The 19021-nt window shown below is 47.7% G+C and overlaps 2 protein-coding genes across 5 annotated transcripts in view; one reads left to right on the top strand and one right to left on the bottom strand.

The window, feature by feature from the left end:
- On the bottom strand, nt 1–10228 carry LOC146075122 (protein Hook homolog 2-like). Its single transcript, XM_083184032.1, has 5 exons — nt 9743–10228; nt 8541–8676; nt 6020–6178; nt 5246–5386; nt 1–1244 (listed from the first exon to the last, which is right to left on the bottom strand). Exons 2-5 carry the CDS (start codon nt 8606–8608, stop codon nt 1238–1240), a joined length of 375 nt encoding a protein of 124 aa, XP_083040158.1. The 5' UTR covers nt 8609–8676; nt 9743–10228; the 3' UTR covers nt 1–1237.
- LOC146075120 (pseudouridylate synthase 1 homolog) overlaps nt 9634–19021 on the top strand; it is a 22682-nt gene continuing 13294 nt past the window's right edge. Inside the window, exons 1-4 of one of the 4 annotated variants that reach the window (XM_083184028.1) lie at nt 9634–10438; nt 11682–11764; nt 12360–12462; nt 17168–17326. In XM_083184028.1, the coding sequence (XP_083040154.1) occupies nt 11682–11764; nt 12360–12462; nt 17168–17326 (345 nt within the window). In that variant the 5' untranslated portion in view covers nt 9634–10438. Of the gene's footprint in view, nt 10708–11681; nt 11765–12359; nt 12463–17167; nt 17327–19021 lie in introns of all 4 variants that reach the window. The other 3 variants (XM_083184027.1, XM_083184029.1, XM_083184030.1) reach the window with 3 other exon arrangements.

The raw sequence follows: 19021 nt of genomic DNA on the forward strand, positions 1-19021 counted from the left end.
ATGTCCGCCCTCCCGCTCACCAGATACACCGTACAATACCTCCCACTGTCCATCGTCCTCTAGATGTCCGCCTTCCCGCACACCAGATACACCATACATTACCTCCCACTGCGCATCATCCTCTAGATGTCCGCCCTCCCGCACACCAGATACACCGTACAATACCTCCCACTGTGCATCATCCTATAGATGTCCGCCCCCCCGCACACCAGATACACTGTACAATACCTCCCACTGTGCATCATCCTATAGATGTCCGCCCTCCCGCACACCAGATACACCGTACATTACCTCCCACTGCGCATCATCCTCTAGATGTCCGCCTAGATGCTCTATCCTATTACCGTAGCATGTAGGAACCTTACATTCGTTCAGATTCCACAATTGAAGAGTTTCTTTTCCCAGCAGTTTTGGCAGTGTTCATTCTAGCAACCTGCACCTTTCAAAACATGTGCAGTTCCTTTTCCTGCCTGTGGTGACGTCACCTGCTGTGGTTTTCTTCATACAGACCAGACTCCACTAGAAGTACCACAGCAGACAGCGCCACCACAGGCAAGAAAGCGGAACTGCACACGTTTCAAAAAGGTGCTAGAATGAACACTATATTGGCATAGCAGCTGTTTATTAATTGTATGTACACAGTGTCGTGAGACATGCGCACCACAATAACAAGCGATGTAAGGATGTGGCTTATACTCTCACTAGGCACTTAGTACATCCCTGGGACTGATCCAGCCATGTAAAGCGTTCAATAGCTGCATACAGAGGAGTCCGGCATAATCTAGGCCATGCCCATTGAAGCATGTAACTGTTGGAGGCCGCATGGGTTTTTGATGCCGTGCATAAGCAACCATTCTTTCCCTTTGGGATGTGGGTACGAGCGCAACACATTAACCCGTTCATGGGAACTACTATCGCGGGTATATTGAATAGTCGCAGCTGGGGAAAAGATGAAGCAGGGCATATCTGTACATTTATCCCATTCTCCCAGAACAAACTTCATCAACATCAACCAACAAGAGCCTTTTATTCCTACTCTGCCAGTTGGGAAGCTTCTACCTTCTACTATATAACTCTCAGTCTGTGTTTGAAAATGACAGTTGGGATTTGACTGGCTGGTGCTTTATCTCCTTTTATCTGATCTCCACTTTATCTCTTCTCCAGGCTTAATACATCTGCCACATTATCGGTTGTCCCCATTAAGCCAAGTTAGGGCTTCCGGATTACTGAAGCAGCACTAAGCACTAGATAGATATAAGCTACATTGAGCAAATAACTCCTTGTAGGACTGGTGGAAAACATTGGCAATATTAAAGAACACATTTAGGTTTTATAATAGTTAATATCATAACTGGTGAAAATAAGTTTTAGAATTTGTAAAGAAAAAAAAAAACACCTCATATCAGCTGGCATAATGTAGGTGACCTTTAGAACTATGCTCCATTGTGACATCACAGTTACCGATGACATCACACAACTGCTGAAGACACAGAGTCTCAGATGTGATATACAGTTCTTACTGGAGGTCACAGTTGCGATTTGTGCAAATTTATTTTTGCGATAGTGCAAATTTGTTTGTTCTCTAAGAGCCCTAGTCTTGTCTTTGGACATAACATGGGTCCTATCAAGAGAAAGAAAGCATGGATAAAGAAAGGAAAGAAAATGCAGAGGAGAAGGAAAGTGAGCAGGAAAATAAAGCAGGGAGTGAGACACATGAGAAATGTGCCAATGGTAGCAGGTGTACAAAGAGGCTGGAAGAGATTGGTAACCTTTATGACAAAGAAAAGAGATCAGTTCCTTAAATCATGTCGCAGATGTCCCAGATTTTGGCAAGTGAGAAAAAGGAGAAACATGTCCATTGCTGAAGATCCAGGGGAAGGATTAAGCCGTTGGGCAGGCCAGACAAACTTGGCAGAGAAAAAGAGTTGCGATAAGAAGTTAGGCAAAGTAGCATGGCATAGACACTGGAATAGATTTGCTGGTTTTATGAAAGAGAAAAAGAGTCAATTTATAACAGCAATTGGCAGAGGACAACCAGACACCCTACCAGGTCAGCAAACTGCAGAAGGTCAGCAAACTGCAGAAGGCCAGCAAACTGCAGAAGAGAGCGTTACTGTCCCCTTAACAGTGGAAACATTTACTTTCCACTCGCTTCTTGGAAAGGGAGGTTACGGCAAAGTGATGCTTGCCAAAGACTCTGTTCATAAGAAAAGAGTAGCAGTTAAGATCCTAAAGAAAAGAGCACTCATTCAAAGTGCAAAGATGAGAGCATCACTGGAACGTGAGTACGTTATGACCGAGTGTCAGGTACTTCAGGTGGCACATGAGAGTCCTTTCCTGATCCGTGGATACGCAGCCTTCCAAACAAACAGCTATCTTTATTATGTAATGGAACTTGCTGGCGGAGGGGACCTCTTTGATTTTGGGGTCAGGAACATGCTGAACCCATTGGCGATAAAATTTATTGCCGCAGAACTGGTCTGTGGATTGCAGTTCCTGCACTCCAGAGGAATAATCCACAGAGACCTAAAACCTGAGAACGTTTTGCTGACAAAGTGTGGACATGTAAAGATCACAGACTTTGGTCTGGCCATGTTAAATGTATATGGAGAAACCAAGGACAGTATGATTGTTGGGACACGTGGCTATAAGGCTCCAGAAGTTTTATTAGGTGCATCATATAGTGCAGGCGTGGACTGGTTTGCATTCGGTGTGATATTATATAAGCTCACCCTAGGAACCCACCCTTTTCCTGGAAAGGTTAAGGAAAAGATCATGAGAAGTACCCTTAAGAAAGAACCATCGTACGCATATATTACTGATCCCGCAACAAAGGACATTATATCCCAACTCCTGCGCAAGGACCAGACCCTCCGGCTCGGGGTAAACGGCAACGTGCGAGAACACCCCTACTTCTCTTCAGTTGCATGGCAAAACGTAGAGACTGGAAAAACAGCGTCTCCACTCAAACCGCACATGTGCAAGGCACACGTGCATGGTACAGCTCAACAATGTCCCCTGTCTTACAGCGAAGCCTACAAAGAGTCGATTACTGACATGGACCAAAGCCTCTTTGATGACATTCAATTTGTGTGCCCTAAATGGGGTAAAAGCTATCACAACGTGCCAATGGAGCTAGATACCATATCATCAGTTAATGGCGACCTGCACGACAATGAATAGACACCTGTTGCACCTGCTGCCTGCTCCGTCCTCGACTACTTCTCCGGAGATGTACCGTGTTCCACCTGTGCGGTACAGTTCTGCTAACCGACTCTAAGCAGTCACGACTTTCCATGTCTGTAGTTTGGTCTGAACTACAATGTCATCTGGGGATTAGGGCTACTGGCGACACCCCACAAAAAAAACGACACTAGGCAGCCACCTCATGGGTGTGTTGGAAGAGCTGTTAATTATTTTTGAAAGGTTATAATTATAGTTACACCCATTTCATGGATAAGAATTAAGCTGGGTACACCTTAGATCCTGCCTCAGCGGAGCTTACAATCCACAAGCCACATGTAATTTTTTCTTGTGGGGGGGGGGGGGGGGGGGGCAATTTAACCACTTCACCGCTCTAGACCAGCATCGTCTGGAAAGTAACTATACAACTGGAAAAATCCCCCACATTCCCCATGCAGGCCGTTATATTCAATCTTCTAAACATACCAGATAAGGAATATATGGCTGCCATAATACATACTTCCAAAACATTTAGCAAGATCTGGTCTCCATGCCGACTTCTCCACCCCCCCCCCCCCCCCCCCTCCCACACCCCACACACTTTGTTTTTTCTCTCTTTCCTTATGTCTTCTCCTTCTCGACCTTCTCTTGGTTCTATTGCCTTTGACGGTTATCTTTTAGTCTGATAAACTGGATCTGACTTATTGTGATATTACTGCTACTGTATTTTGTTGTGTTGTGTCGAATTTTATGGCGATTCATTTAATAAATTGTATAATAAAATAAACACACACCTAAATAACTATAAACGTAACAGACATGGAAGGTGGCTCCTCTTAGCTTTAGGCCCCATAGCAGCTGCACCCCCTGCCCCTATAGTAGCTACGCCCTTGTATAGAACACATGGAATTGACAGGGAAGGTGGCCCCTCTTAGCTTTGGGCCCCATAGCAGCTGCACCCCCCTGCCCCTATGGTAGCTACGCCCTTGTATAGAACACATGGAACTGACAGGGAAGGTGGTCTCTTTCAGTTCTGTGACCCTTCTAGTACATACAGTACCTGTTTGGCTCTCAGTCTACCTGCCACCACTATTCCCCACTCATAGTACTACTATGTGCTGCTGGGTACCCTGCTCCTTCTGATGTAACTCTGCGCACCGGATCAGAGTCAGGCCGGCTGCACATAACACTTTCTAAAACTTATGTGCAGCCTCTGGGCGGGAGACACTGCAAGTGCAGTGACAAGCAGGCAGCGAACACAGCGGTAGCGGACAGGGGACGCCTGGGCAGGACAATCAGGGAGCTGCAAGGAAAGTAAAAACCAATACAAATGAATGGGCAGCCAGTGATTGGCTGATTGCTCTCAGCCAATTGCTGATTCATTTGATTCAGCCCATTAATTAGTATTGGGGTGTTTTTTCCCCCTTGCAGCTCCCTGATCCCCCTGCCCAGCTCACCGTTCTTCACCCACCCCCCACTGGCTCACCGGCATCCCCCTCCCACTGCATCTGTGTCCGCTGCTCCACCTGCCTGGCTCACCAGCGTCCCCTGTCCGCTGCCTCTTTGTCCTCCTCTCCCCCTGCAGCTCCCCGGGAGTTGCATATGATAAATCACATTCAAAACATGGCACATCAAGTGCCTAATCGTGTGTGACCCCTCCAGGGGAAAAGTGCAGGAGAAATCAGGTCCGACTTGGAATAGTCGAACTAATGTATGGGGGACTTTAGCCTGTGGCTTCTTGCTGCATTCTCATATCACTACTCTGTTGGGGACTCTGCTCCTTCTACCATACAATTTTCAGCCTCTGGATTCTTGATGCATCCATTCCACTCCTGCTGTTTAATTTGACAAATACAAGACTTCAACAAGTACAGCTGGCTCAACTCCTGAAATACTCTGTGTTGCTGTGCATAGTCTGATACTGCAACTGGCCTAGAGTCAATCTGGTCTCACTAAATTACAAATTGTGACCACACCTCAGGCAAGGGATAAATAAGTCATAAAGCAGGTGATCTCTCTGCAATTCCAGGCCCGAGAGCCCCATTCCCTGGATATTGCTCACCTGAGTACGTCCATCTCATCCCTGAGGGACTGCGCCTCATGAGCCAGCCCGGTTAGATCTTGGTTACGCATGTGCAGATCCTGAACCTCCCGATCCAGTTCCTGACATCGCTGTCTGTAGTCATCTCTCGCGCTCTCCAGCCTGAAGTAAGCCCAGAAACATCACAAGTTACCTTCTATGCGGCCTCTCACAGAGATCATCCAAAGCCACTGGGGGCACATGGACAGCCATTCATTCTGGACATTTAACCCCCTACAGTCATTGTTTGTTTTTGTTTAGGGAGCGCTCCCCACAGGGCAGGATTTTTGGAGGGGGCTCCCTAAAAGAAAAAAAAAAGCCACCGATGAGTGTCCCGAGGCCGGGCAGCGCCTTCCGGAACTTACCCCAGCAACCTGGCTGTGTATGGCGTGACGTTAGCAAGGTCAAGCCGCAAACAGCCAGGAAGGAAGGAGCCGGGGACGGGCAGCCGCTGCAGAGGAGATCATCGCTCAGCTCAGCGGTACTGCCCAGAGCCAAGGAGGGTGAAAAGACAGTGGCAATCCTGGAAGTGCTAGCACTGAAGCATAGCCTGGAAAGCTTCCTGGATTACCACTGAAGGGGTTAATAAAAATATGTTGCAACTGCTATAATCCCTATAATTTACACGTTCCCATATAGGCAGCAAAAACCGCCATCAAGCAAGCCCCACATGTACCGGATCGCAAAGCTCCTACAGCCATGCGTAAAGCAAGCGCTGGTCCTCTTGACCGTTAGGCCCCACCCTTCTCCCATTACCGGTAGTTTTCCTCCTGCAGTTGCTCGATCTGACTCTGCAGCAGAAGCAGCTTCTTGCCAAACACTGGTGTCCCCATGCCCTCTGCCGACTGTTCCTGCTGCTCCTTCAGGTTTCTGTTTTCGCTCATTAGACTCCTCTTCTTCCATGAGCACCGACACCTGATGAAGCAAATGGGGGGGGGGGGAATCAGGCAACACAGGAGGGAGAGGAGCAAGGCCCACAGTGTAAGAAGGGTTAATAAAGAGCACATAAATAAGGTGTTAAGAGGAAAGTGGTAAAATATGGGGTTCCCTACCAAATCCTCAAACAATGGATCAGCCCAAAGACTATGAACATAGTAACCGTTATCTCTGCGGGACATTGTGGCAAGATACAATTCTCAGCAGTGCTGGCTGGTCATGTGACAGGGCGAAGGATCCAAGATGCAGCGGGATCCGCAGGCAGTCCATGCACAGAGGGGGGGGGGGGTGTAGAACAGGGAATGTTCATGCAGCAATCTGCAGACTCTTCACTCCCCTTCCCCAATGTGTTCCACAGGTTTAGACAGTAAGGGTTCTGGATCTGGTAGCACAGATGAGTAACAGGTTGTATTTGGGGGATGCAGTTAATATCCCGGCGGTCGGGATCCCGGCGTTCAGAATCCCGACGCCGGAATCCCGACATATTCTCCCTCCTGGGGTGTCCACGACACCCCTGGAGGGAGAATAAATTAGTGTGCCGAGCGTAGCGAGGCACCGGGCCCGCTGCGTGGCGAGCGCAGCGAGCCCGCAAGGGGGGGCGATCCACGGCCCCTCCTTGTCGGCATTTCGGCTGTCGGGATTCCGGCGTCGGGATTCTGAACGCTGGGATCCCGACCGCCGGGATTCAATACTGAATCCGTATTTGGAACTCTGGTGGTAGAGCAATAATGAGTAAAATTGGCTCTGGACTGATAGTATAAAGGAATGACAGCCACGCGTAACATATTTTAGTAGTAATAATGAGCAAAATGAAAATATGAACTGGTAGGGATAATAAGAGAGTCTCTAACCTGGTGGTATAGATGAGGAACAAGCACTATCTGGGTACTCTGGTAGTAATAATAAGTAAGGATCTGTGGACTAGTGGTACCCTGTCTGTAATAATTAGTGAGTCTCTAATCTGGTAGTATAGATGAGGAATATGTATCATGTAATCCTCTGGAAGTGATTAGTAGGAGGCTCTGTAGACTGTAAGTATAGATAAGCACCGGGTATTAATTAGTACTATGGTAGTAATTATGGGTAAAGGTGCGTACACAGGGGGGCGATTTTGTCTAATATAGCGGGAAATATGGTCGCTGAGCGACCATATTGCCCGCGATAGGAGTGTGCACCGGGGATATATCGCCGGGTGCGTGCTCCCGTTTTCTCCCCCGTAGTGATCGCTGGTCGCAGGAACATGCTCCTGCGACCAGCTGATTCCCTCTGCGGCTCCCCCGGCAGTTTCATTTTCATCAGCGACCATCTCTGGTCACTGATGCAAATGGGACACTGAGCGATATATCGCTCATTGCGAGCGATATATCGCTCAGCGATATATCCCCCGTGTGTACGGGGCTTAAGAGTCTGTAGAATTGTAATCAGGTAGCAGTAATAATAAATAACAGGGCATGTGGACTAGTAGCATATATGTATAACAGGAACTAATTGGTACTCTGCCAGTAATAATGAGTAAGATGGTCTGTGGATAATGAGCACATAGAAGTAACAGGTAGCACAGAGGAGTACTGGCAGGGGCGGATTGGCCCCAGGGGCAGATTGGGGTTTTAAACCAGCCCGGGAAATTTCTCAAAGCAGCCCTAATGGGGGTGGGATCTCATGAGGGGACATGGTCAGCCAAGGGGAAGGGGCTACTCCTGCCTCATATCACTTCTCCCCTCCCTGCTGACCACGACCCCTCATGAGATTTCTCCACCACAGTTATGAATAGGGTTAAGCTATGGGTGCGGGTGTGTGTGTGTAGGGTTAGGCTGCAGCTGTGTGTATATGGACAGGGTTAGGTCACAGGTGTGTGTGTATGAATAGGGTTAAGTTATGGGTATATGTATGTGGGTTAGGGTTAGGCTGTGGCTGTGTGTGTGTATATGTGTATGTGTGTGTGTGTGTGTGTGTATGACCAGGGTTAGGCTACAGGTGTGTGTATTGATAGGGATAGGCTGCAGCTGGGTGTGTATGAATAGGATTAAGCTATGTGTGTGTGTATGAATAGGGTTAAGCTGTGTGTGTGTATATGTGTAAGGTGAGGCAGTAGCTGTGTTTATATGTGTGTATGGACAGGGTTAGGCTACGGCTGTGTGTATGGATAGGGTTAGGGTACAGGTGTGTGTGTGTGTGTATGGAGAGGGTTAGGCTATGCGTGTGTATATGGATAGGCTGCGGCTGGGTGTCTATATAGATAGGGTTAGGCTGTGAGGGGGGTGTAGTGGCTACTAGCCTGGACCTCCATTGAAAGGATGAAATAAACCTGCCTTTGGGGGGAGACACACTGGACATCATTCACCTCATGTCATGGCACTTGGGCTCTGGATACCTCCAGCGGGGAACTCCGGTTCCCTGGATCCTTTTCATGCAGCCTTCACACCCTCCTGAGCTTCCTAATCCGCATTAGCTCCAGAAGATGCTAGCACCCGCGATTACTGTGAACAAGAACAACTACCAATGTTGTTTCCAATTTACACAGCGTAGCCACACACACACCTCTGCATGGCCTACAAGAGACATGGGGATCTGAGGCAGAGCCGTGAGCTGTCGCTCAAGTGCTCTGCTCTGTAAAGGCACATGAGAGGAGCTGCAGGTAGCAGCGCATGCACCGCAGTCCACCTGCAGCCATCTTGAATCCTCTCACACACAAAGCACCAACCCCTGCCCCACTGACAACTCTCCCACACACACGCAAAGCACCAAACCCCCCACTGACACCTCTCACACACACAGCACCACCCCCCACACTGACACCTCTCACACACAGCACCCCCCCACACTGACACCTCTCACACACAGCACCCCTCCCACACTGACACCTCTCACACACAGCACCCCCCCCCACACTGACACCTCTCACACACAGCACCCCCCCACACTGACACCTCTCACACACAGCACCCCCCCGCCACACCTCTCACACACACCACCCCCCCCACTCTGACACCTCACACACAGCACCCTCCCACACTGACACCTCTCACACACAAAGCACCAACCCCTGCCCCACTGACAACTCTCCCACACACACGCAAAGCACCAAACCCCCCACTGACACCTATCACACACAGCCCCAAACCCCCCACTGACACCTATCACACACAGCACCACCACCGCCCCACTGACACCTCTCACACACAGCACCCCCCACTGACACCTCTTTCACACAGCAACATCCCTGCACTGACACCTCACACACAGCACCCCCCCTCCACACACTGACACCTCACACACAGACCCCCCCACACACACACACTGACACCTCACACACAGACCCCCACACACACACTGACACCTCACACACAGACCCCCACACACACACTGACACCTCACACACACAGACCCCCCCCCCACACACAAAGCACCAACCCCCGACACCTCTCACACACAGCACCAGAACCCCCTCCTCAGTGACAGCTTTCTCACACAGCACCATATCCACCCACCTGACACCTCTCTCACATACACAGAAAGCACCAACCCCCTTCCCCTACTACTCACTGGTAACATCAGTGGCAGGCTCCGGCAGCTAGGGGACCGATCAGTGGCCTTCTATCCTAGGGCGGCAGCGGCGCATAACTGTTGAGCCGCGCACACTGCTAATTCTGCTGTCCCGCGGCGGCACCTGCAGCCTAGGCCTATCAGTGCGGCGGGGGGCGGTCCTGATTCTCTCCTCTCCGGGCTTCTCCCAGAGAGGAGAATGAGAAAGTCGGCAACCCTGGTTTAGTGTCTCGCTGTGATCGGCACACTATTATATTCTCCCTCCACACTGTAGTTGATGGTAGTGTATGAAATACCGCCTGTCCGCTGTCGACACATGTCGGCTCGGAATTTTGTAGAAAAAAAAACATGACCTTTTTCAGGTCGACCATTTCCACATCAACCTTTTGGCCATATCGACATTTTGGCTGTCGACCTTTGGTGATCTATGATGAGTCCGGATACCAGGTTCTTCTAATCTGCTGTCATATTCTGTTTCTATGGATAGCATTTCCCCACTTGTTGTCAGACTTCGGACTAACAAAGTTTGGCAATATTTGAATTGGATGTCACAAGGATTTCTGGGAGTTGTAGTTTATTCTCATATCTGTTTTTCCTGTGCTGGAGGGGCGGGGTTATGTGTGGACGCTGCAGGGTGACAGTCCGGCAGAGCAGGTCTCTCAGAGCCTGAGCCCTGAGGAGGAGGAAGTCTCGAAGGTCATTCATGTAACGGAAATGTGTTACTCTGCCGCTATTTCCAGCCTTGTTTTCTGCCCTCAAGCTCTGCAGTGTCTGTAGCAGACGCTCTATGCCCGGAGCAACTAATGACTGGTGGCCGGGGCAGGACACGTGGAGAACAGCAAAAGTCTCTTCGTTGCGGATGGTAAACAAATCTCTGCACAAGTTCCTGCAGTTACTGCACAGCTGAGGCAGAGGTGTACACTGTGGGCAGCAGGTTACACACTGTGCAGTGCAATCTCACTTTAGTGCGTAATTCCGTGTGTGTGTGTGTGTGTGTGTGTGTGTATATACAGTACACACACACATTTAATGCATTGATAATGTCATTACTAGACATAATACCACATACTGTATGTACATTATTAAAATGGTAAACTGTGCAATGCATTAAACATTGTAGTTGCTATTATACAGTCTGGTCAAATATAATAAACTCCATTATGCCAAAAGGGGATATAGACACTAGGTCGACATGCATCAAGGTCGACACATGTGAAGGATGACATGGGGTTGGTTAGGTCAACATGGTCATAAGGTTGACACATGTATTAGGTTGACATGTTTTTATTTTTTATTTTTACACTTTCTTTGAGCTGACATGTGTCGACAGGCAGTATTTATTGCCCTACTATCCACTAGGGCATGGTGGGAGAATAAAAGTGTGCCAAGCATAGCGAGGCACTGTGCCCAAAGCATGGCAAGCGCAGCAGTGCACTTTTTTAGTGTCTATGTCGACTGTGTCAACATTCGGGATAAGAAAAGTGAAAAAACCCCATGTCAACCTTTTGACTGTCATCCTAAGGGCTGTTTCACACAGTACGGTTCCTGCCGCACGGTGAAATCCCGTACGGTCAGGGAGCCGCGCCGCACTCAGAATTTTATAATGGCAGGGATGGCCACAGCCCGGCAGCCGTCCCTTCCAGTGGGGGGATCCGGCTGCAGCCGTGCGGCCGGGCCGTGGCCGTCCCGTGTGAATGGACACAATAGTGTCCATTCACAACTGCTGAGTGCGGCACGGCTCCCTGGCTGTACGGGATTTCACCGTGCGGCAGGAACCGTACTGTGTGAAACAGCCCTAATGCATGTGTTGACCTATTGACCCCCTCGACCTAATCACTCGTTGACCCAATGCATGTTGACCTTTCTCTTGTCGAACCTATTTTTATCTGCTATAACAGGAGAATGATCTGATTACTAACTTGTCTCCATTTACTCATAGATGAGGGTCTGTTTTATACCCTTTACAAGCCTGGCTAAAGGTGGCACAAGTACGTGGGTACTGCAAGAGAGACTTCCCTGCAGGTTAGTCTGATTTGATTACTTATTGTGACGTCTGCCAATATTGGTGTACAGTATATCAGAATTTTCACAGTGCTAATACTCTGTAGTGTAGTGGTTCCCAACCCTGGTCCTCAAGTACCCCCAACAGTGCACGTGTTCCAGATCACCTGGCAGGTGCACTCATTATTCAGGCACATTTTAATAGATCACAGGTGGAGCTAATTATGTCACCTGTGATTCTGTGTGGAGACCTGGAAAACGTGCACTGTTGGGGGTACTTGAGGACCAGGGTTGGGAATAGGGTGGCCAATCCTGGGATCGGCGGGATCCCGGGATTTGGCCTAAAAAACGCCGGGATTTGAATCCCGGGATTGGACCTTCCAATTGCCCATTCATTATAATCTTTAATACTCATGAATATTTATAACTGACGATTAAATGGATAACTTCATACTTGTACAATGCAGCTGTAAGACTTGTGTGTAGGTGACTGGTATTCTTTTAATCTATAACCATACATTATTTCACTAAATACACTGTATAACATCCAGACGCTTGGGATAGATATCCCTACCAAATGATGTAGACAATGAAAGCTTTGTAATCATTTTATTAGGGAGAAAATGAGGACCGTTCGATTTCTGTGGGTTTACCCAGGCAGCATCGGTTGGAGATATGTTCTTCGCTCACTAAGCATGAACATCGTGTTTCCATGCCAGGTACAGAAACACTTTTTAAAATTGGTTTTAAACTAGCAGTGAGGGGCAGATTTATTAAGCTTGGTGAAGTGTCTGGTTTTTATCACCAGCCAATCAGCTCCTACCTGTGAAGTTACAGGCTTGGTTTGAAAAATGACAGGTAGGAGCTGATTGGCCGGTGATAAAAACTAGACAGTTTATCACTTCACCGAGCTTAATAAATCTACCCCTGAGTTTGATATACCACAGTTATTCTATCACATCATTCTGAGAAAACCTTCATAAATATAAGCGGGTTATAAAAGCTTGTTGTCATATTTATAGAACCTACAACAGTAATTGCTTTCCTGAGTAATGCAGTCCATACATTTGTGGGCCGATTCCTCATTCTGGCAATACCTATCAGTTCCTCCAAATCGCAATTTGTTAGGGGATCAGAAAAATCCAGCATGTTAAAAATTCCTGAGTCAAAGATTCCAAAGATTTTGGGGTTGGAATTGGGGAATGAATGGTTTCCAACATGTTTGATTTTGCCAAGGACCCAGTACCGACTTGGAATATATGTGCATGATATAAATGTGCTATATAAATAGCTGGTAATAAATAAGGACCCTACCCAGTGCTTAAGTGTGTCTGTTTAAAATCACATAGCTTCTTCTTGTATTTAGTTATTCCCTTATTAGCAATCTTTGAGTGTTCCCATATCCTGCTTGGACAGACTATAGTTTTTATTGGGTCACTATGGGGTGATGCCAAAGTGCCAACTCCTCAGTAACAGGAGCCGGATGTTGCACTGTAACATTACCTGCAGTACCTAGCTCCTGTCCCAGTGTAGGAACCGGCTCTGCAGACCAGACAGTCTCTAACACCAGAAATGCAGAGACCAACCCGGGAATTAAATTCCAGGGACAAGCAGGGACATTCCCGGGTTGGGACCCATTCACACATGCTTTTGAAGCAGGGACAACCTGGGTCGGCACTTTTCACACTGAACCTGGGATGACCCTGCATTTCTATGAGAATATCATTGAAATAGCCCACAAAGATGAGGTAATTAGGGAGAGGGGTAAAGGGAGAGAGGGAGTGCCTTTGCAGACATTGCAGGCTTTCAGGGGTGACATAGCACTGCTGGGGTCTGTTGTGCCACAGAGCTTGCACAGTGTCTTCCTGTATGCTGTGTGATTGTCAATGCAGACATTCTTGGCTTTCAGGCTGTCAGGGGTTAAACGCACTGCTGGGGTCTGTGGTGCCACAGAACATGCACAGTGTATCCCTGCATGCTGTATGCTGCCTCTGGGCGTGTCTGTGAGTTTCCACCACAACAGGAAGTTGCCCTGCTAGCAAATCAGCATTAGCAGAGGCAACACGGGAAGCAGGGACATGTCCCTGCACCTTTCACACCAGCCAGTAGTCCGGGAAGAACCCGGGAGCAACTCTGCTACCTAGCAGGGTTGAATTGCCAGCAAGTTAACCATCGAATTTGTCCCTGGAACCTTTTACACCAGAGCTAGTCCCAGGTTGTTCCTGGACCCAACCCGGCAATTTAGGCTGGTGTGAAAGGGGTATAAGTTCATCACATCTCCCTGACCTCCACAGTGAAAAACTAGGGTTTGGTCCTCAAGGCCACTGGCATCATTTCTGATTCAAAATATAACAAACCAAATATGATTTTGGTTAATTTAACTACATCACGCCGAAAAATTGAGCAGCTAACAGTAAACGTCCAATTGCAAATGAGTCATTAGGCAGATGCTGCGGGGGTTCTAGACTATGGGCCTCATTCTGATTGAATTGAATTTGCAGCTTTGCGAGTCATCTACACACGCCCACACAAAGGTCTGCCCACCACATGCACTGCGAATCTCCCCACATGCATGCGAATGGATGTTTTGCATAAACATCCATTCGCAGATTGCATGCGTAGCAGAAACCATTTGATGGTCGCCGACCATCGATTGATATCTCCAGCGCTCGCAGATCTAAGACACTTCTCTGGTGTCTTAAATTTGTGGCGCCCCTGTATGGGAAGAGGATGGGCAACTGACATTTGGTGACGTCAGCTGCCCAGCTTCGGCACCAGCGTCACCAGGGGCGAGCTGGGCCGGGGGAGCAGGGTGCTGGCCACCTTTGTTCTTAGGCTGCTGCTACAGCAGCCACGGCTGACCAGTTTCTAACTGGTCTCCAGAAACATGGCCGCCGACCTCCTGCACTGAGGACATGTCTAGTGCATGAGGCCGCTACAGGCCGTTCTACCTTACTTCGGGCCTGTGCGTCCCACCTAGGTAGAAAGCTTCCCCATGCTGCAGCCCACCTCGGTCCTGCTTCAAGATCAGGTAAGAGGGACTGGACAGGCGGAGCAGCCTGTGGGGTCCAGTTATTATACAGGGGTGAGCAGCCTGTGGGGGTCCAGTTATTATTATAATGGGGAGCAGCCTGTGGGGGTCCCATTATTATTATACAGGGGAAGCGGCCTGTGGGGTCCCGTTATTATACAGGGGAGCAGCCTGTGGGGGTCCCGTTTTTATAATGCAGGGGGAGCAGCCTGTGGGGCTCCAGTTATTATTATACAAGGGGAGCAGCCTGTGGGTTACTGTTATACAGGGGGAGCAGCCTGTGGGGTGCTGTTGTTGTTATTATTATAAGACAGGGGGAGTAGCCTGTTGTGCCCTGTTATTATGCAGGGGGAGCAGCCTGTGATGTACTTTTATTATACAGGGGGAGCAGCCTGTGGGGTCATTTTATTATACAGGGGGAGCAGCCTGAAGTGTCCTGATATTATTATAAGACAGGGGGAGTAGCCTGTGGTGTCCTGATATTTTACAGGTGGAGCAGCTTGTGGGGGTCCTAATATTATACAGGGGAGCAGCCTGTGGTGTTTTTTATTATTAATATCTATTTTTAAAACGTAAAACCTCAATTTAACAATGCGCTGTTACTTATGGGCCAGTGCTCTGGACTTTTCCCCCAGGCTAAAAGTTGCCAGCCAGCCCCTGAGCATCATCGCATTTCCATGGGAATGCCCATGAAACATTGGGTGCTATCCGTGGCCACCACCCCCCGCCCGCACTGCTGCATGCGAATGGCCCGGCGAATAATCAATTTGCTGCGCCCGCTCGCACAAAGGCTGCACATGCGTATAAATGCTTATGCGCATGCGTAGTCTCTAAACATCGTTCTCCTGTGCGAACCAGCAGTGAAACATGCAAACCAGAATCGGAGCCCATGTCCTGATGATTTTTCCTAAGAATAATTTTTTTTGAAAAATACAGACTTGAGCCCCATACACACTACGTGCTTTTTTAAAAAGATATCGCTTAGATAGGAACTTTTGAGTGTTATCTTTTTTTTTTTTTAAATGGGTAGTATGTATTCTCAATGTCACACTCTATGTTAAGGTTCATCTGAACATGCAGGTCAATTTTGGCTATGCTATGTAGTCAGACCTGCATGTACTGCCAATAGAGTTAACGATATTGACGGTGCCGCTGGTCATCTTGTGTGTTTGTGGCATTACTCTGGTGGTGTAAGAAAAAGGTGTGGTGATTTCTATACAAATTACTGCATCTCATTTTCTCACCTTCAGGTGAATTTGAAAAACCCTGTGCCATGTGGTTTTAATAAAATGATTGAGCAGTTGAATATACCCCAAGTTCATAAGCTGCCCATACACGCCCCGATGCGGGCATGCGTTGTGGGCTTAAATAGCACGGATCACATCACATTGCATTGCCTGTGCATGCATTGTGCATGCAATGCCATGTGATGAGAACTAAGTACAAAAAGTATGTGCAAACACATACTTTTTGTACTGTGCGATGAGGTGCCGCGGGAGCGCGCACCTCAAAGCACACATCGGGGCAGCCTGCATCGCAGCGTGTATGGGCTGCATTACTGCTTTGATTTAGTAGGGAATAAAATAAAGATTGAATACCTCACACCTTGGTACAAACACAGACTGGTGTTCAATATAACTTTATCAAATATTTTTGAACAAATTGACTTTTCTGTTTGTTTTTAATAACATCTTCCAGAAATAAACTGACTTCATTTTAAATTGTTTCCAATAAAGTAATTCTACTATTTCTTATGTCGCAGTTGACCACTACAGTAAGCACGGTTTTATCTTATTTTGTTTATTTCACAGCTGCACAGTAAATGAAAATAGAATGAGAATGATTTAAATCCCCGTACACATGAGGCGATTCTAGCCTATATCACCGGGAATATGGTCGCGAAGTGTGTATGGGGCGACTGATGCTGGGGGGGGGGCCCCCGAGACCAGCCCTGGGGTGGTCGCTGGTTGGAGGAGCATGCTCCTGCTATCAGCTGGTTTCCCCCGGTAGAGAGTCTCCTTTTTATCAACGACCATCTCTGGTCACTGATGAAAACGGGACACTGAGCAATATATTGCTCCGTGTGTATGGAGCTTAAGTTCTAACAGAGTATGAGAAGTTTATATACTGTATCTATATATGTTGTAAATATTTAGATTTTGTGTTTAAAGCGTAATTTGTGTTTTGGATTGACTGTTGAGGTTTTTTCTTAGATATCTTATACATATATTAATTCTAGCAGAACATGATAGATTGCCTCCCTTCCTTTAGCAGGCAGAACCAATTTGATTCTCCCTGTTATAACAAATCTGGGGCCAAGCTACTGCCACATCTGCCTTGCATCTGTTTTTGAATTTTGCTCTGTGATAAATTGTTGTCTTTATGCCCTTTAGAATGTAGCAGATGAAGACAAGACACTTGTACAGGGATTATGTAAAGAAGCCACAAGTGAGCCCGAAGATGTGAAGGATGTGTCACAGAATGCACGGAAGAGTCTAAAGAAGTTTGCCATGTTGATGGCCTACTGTGGTAGTGGCTATCATGGAATGCAGGTAAGTGCTCTCAATTGCTATAGGTTCTCCTGCAGAACATACTCTGTATGTATATGGGTACGGCGAACTGGCACTCCATATAATGGATATAACTGGGTGCCTTTTGTATAGATTAGTAGAAGCATAGAATGGTAACCCCTAGGGGTGAGCCAAAACACGGCACTCCAGGATTTTATTTATTTACAGTTTCTTATATAGCGCAGAATCTTCCTTTGCGCTTTACAATCGGAGACAACAGTGATTAAACAAACTGGGTAGATCCAAACCGACATGGAGGTAGGAGGGCCCTGCTCGCAAACTTACAATCTATAGGGATAATAGGAGGGATACATAGTATGGCAGTCCCACCAGATTACAAGACAGTCCTGATGGGATGCAATTAGATATAAATGGTACTGGAGGTGTGGGGGTCCTGAATATGATAAACTAGCCTGAAGAGGTGAGTTTTCTGGGAACACTTAAAAGGATTTGTAGTAGCGTCTCTTTGCATGGCAAATTGGGGCTAACTGGCATGGTAAATTACTGCAGCTTATACCCCTTTTTCACTACCACATAAACCCAGTAAATGGGGTACCTGAAAAAAATAACGGGTGGTGGGGCAGTTTAAACCGGTATCCTGGGTCATCCGGCACAGGGGGCGCACACAGCCTCCGCTGCTGTCTGCTGTACTATGCAGAAAGCAGTGGAGCCATCTATTCACCTCGCAGACAGGAGCTAGGGGTGCATGGAGGCTGGGGGCAGCCCAGCAACTTACCTTGGTGCTGAACTTGCCCCCAGCATGCAGATTGGTGGTCCCAGCATAGTTCGGCGGTCCCAGTGCTTGGAGATCATGTCATCTCCAAATGCCGCCCCCTGCACCTGTGTAATACTCTTTTACTCTGAAGGTGCACTTTTACCCTGGTACTCTCAAGGAAACACCTTCGTCCATTCTCTTTGAGGTCATACCAGACATACAGTACTATGTACTGATGTGGACAGTGGGGGATCCAGAGGGGGTTGATCACCCTTACTCCCCTCTTAGAACAGTGTGATCACATTCTCCACCAGTACTGTGGCTGCACATTTCATATTTGCGCTTTGCTGCACATTAACTCTCTGGGGGGAGCACTTCCTTGGCACTTTTCCTTACACTCATTGCTGACATTGATTATACAGCACCTGCTCCAGTGTTCCTCAGAATGCATGTCCTTGTGCCTGTAGGCTGAAGCATACCTCACTCATTTACTGTGCTTGCCAGAAGCTACTTGGGAGATTTATACCTGCTGGGACAACTATGAGTCCTGGATTATTCCAGCACTAATGGAGCCCATAGACCTATGGTTTATCATAAACATCCCATGACCTTCATGCCGAGGGATGCGGGATATTAAACATGCTTAAAAATCCCAATTTCCTGATCATGGCAGATATCATGGAATCTGTACTTTATTAACACGCTTAATGTCCCTGATTTCTTGACGGATCGCGATCATTGATGCCCGACGGTTGGCAGAACATTGCTGTCAGGTCAGGGGGTTGAGCCTGCAGATATATGTGCTCCATAAGATTGGTTCAATGGCTGTCGTGTCTCCACCACTCACCTCACTAATCCTACAGTAAATGATGCCAAGTGTTCCATATCCTAATATTGCATACAATCCAGCTGGCACATTTAAGGTACTATACTGAAATCCTTAGAATCTTAAGTAGAGAAAA

This window comes from Crinia signifera, chromosome 4 (genome assembly GCF_055691185.1).
Source record: "Crinia signifera chromosome 4, ASM5569118v1, whole genome shotgun sequence".
In the NCBI taxonomy this organism is placed as follows: Eukaryota; Metazoa; Chordata; class Amphibia; order Anura; family Myobatrachidae; genus Crinia; species Crinia signifera.

What these genes read in the sequence shown, in the direction of transcription:
- LOC146075122 (XM_083184032.1), bottom strand. Translation starts at nt 8,608, where the DNA reads ATGAAAAGGATCCAGGGAACCGGAGTTCCCCGCTGGAGGTATCCAGAG. An exon ending in CCCAAGTGCCATGACATGAG is followed by an intron (nt 6,179 to 8,540) that starts GTGAATGATGTC and finishes TTGCTTCATCAG; the next exon opens with GTGTCGGTGCTCATGGAAGA. An exon ending in CTGCAGGAGGAAAACTACCG is followed by an intron (nt 5,387 to 6,019) that starts GTAATGGGAGAA and finishes GGCTTACTTCAG; the next exon opens with GCTGGAGAGCGCGAGAGATG.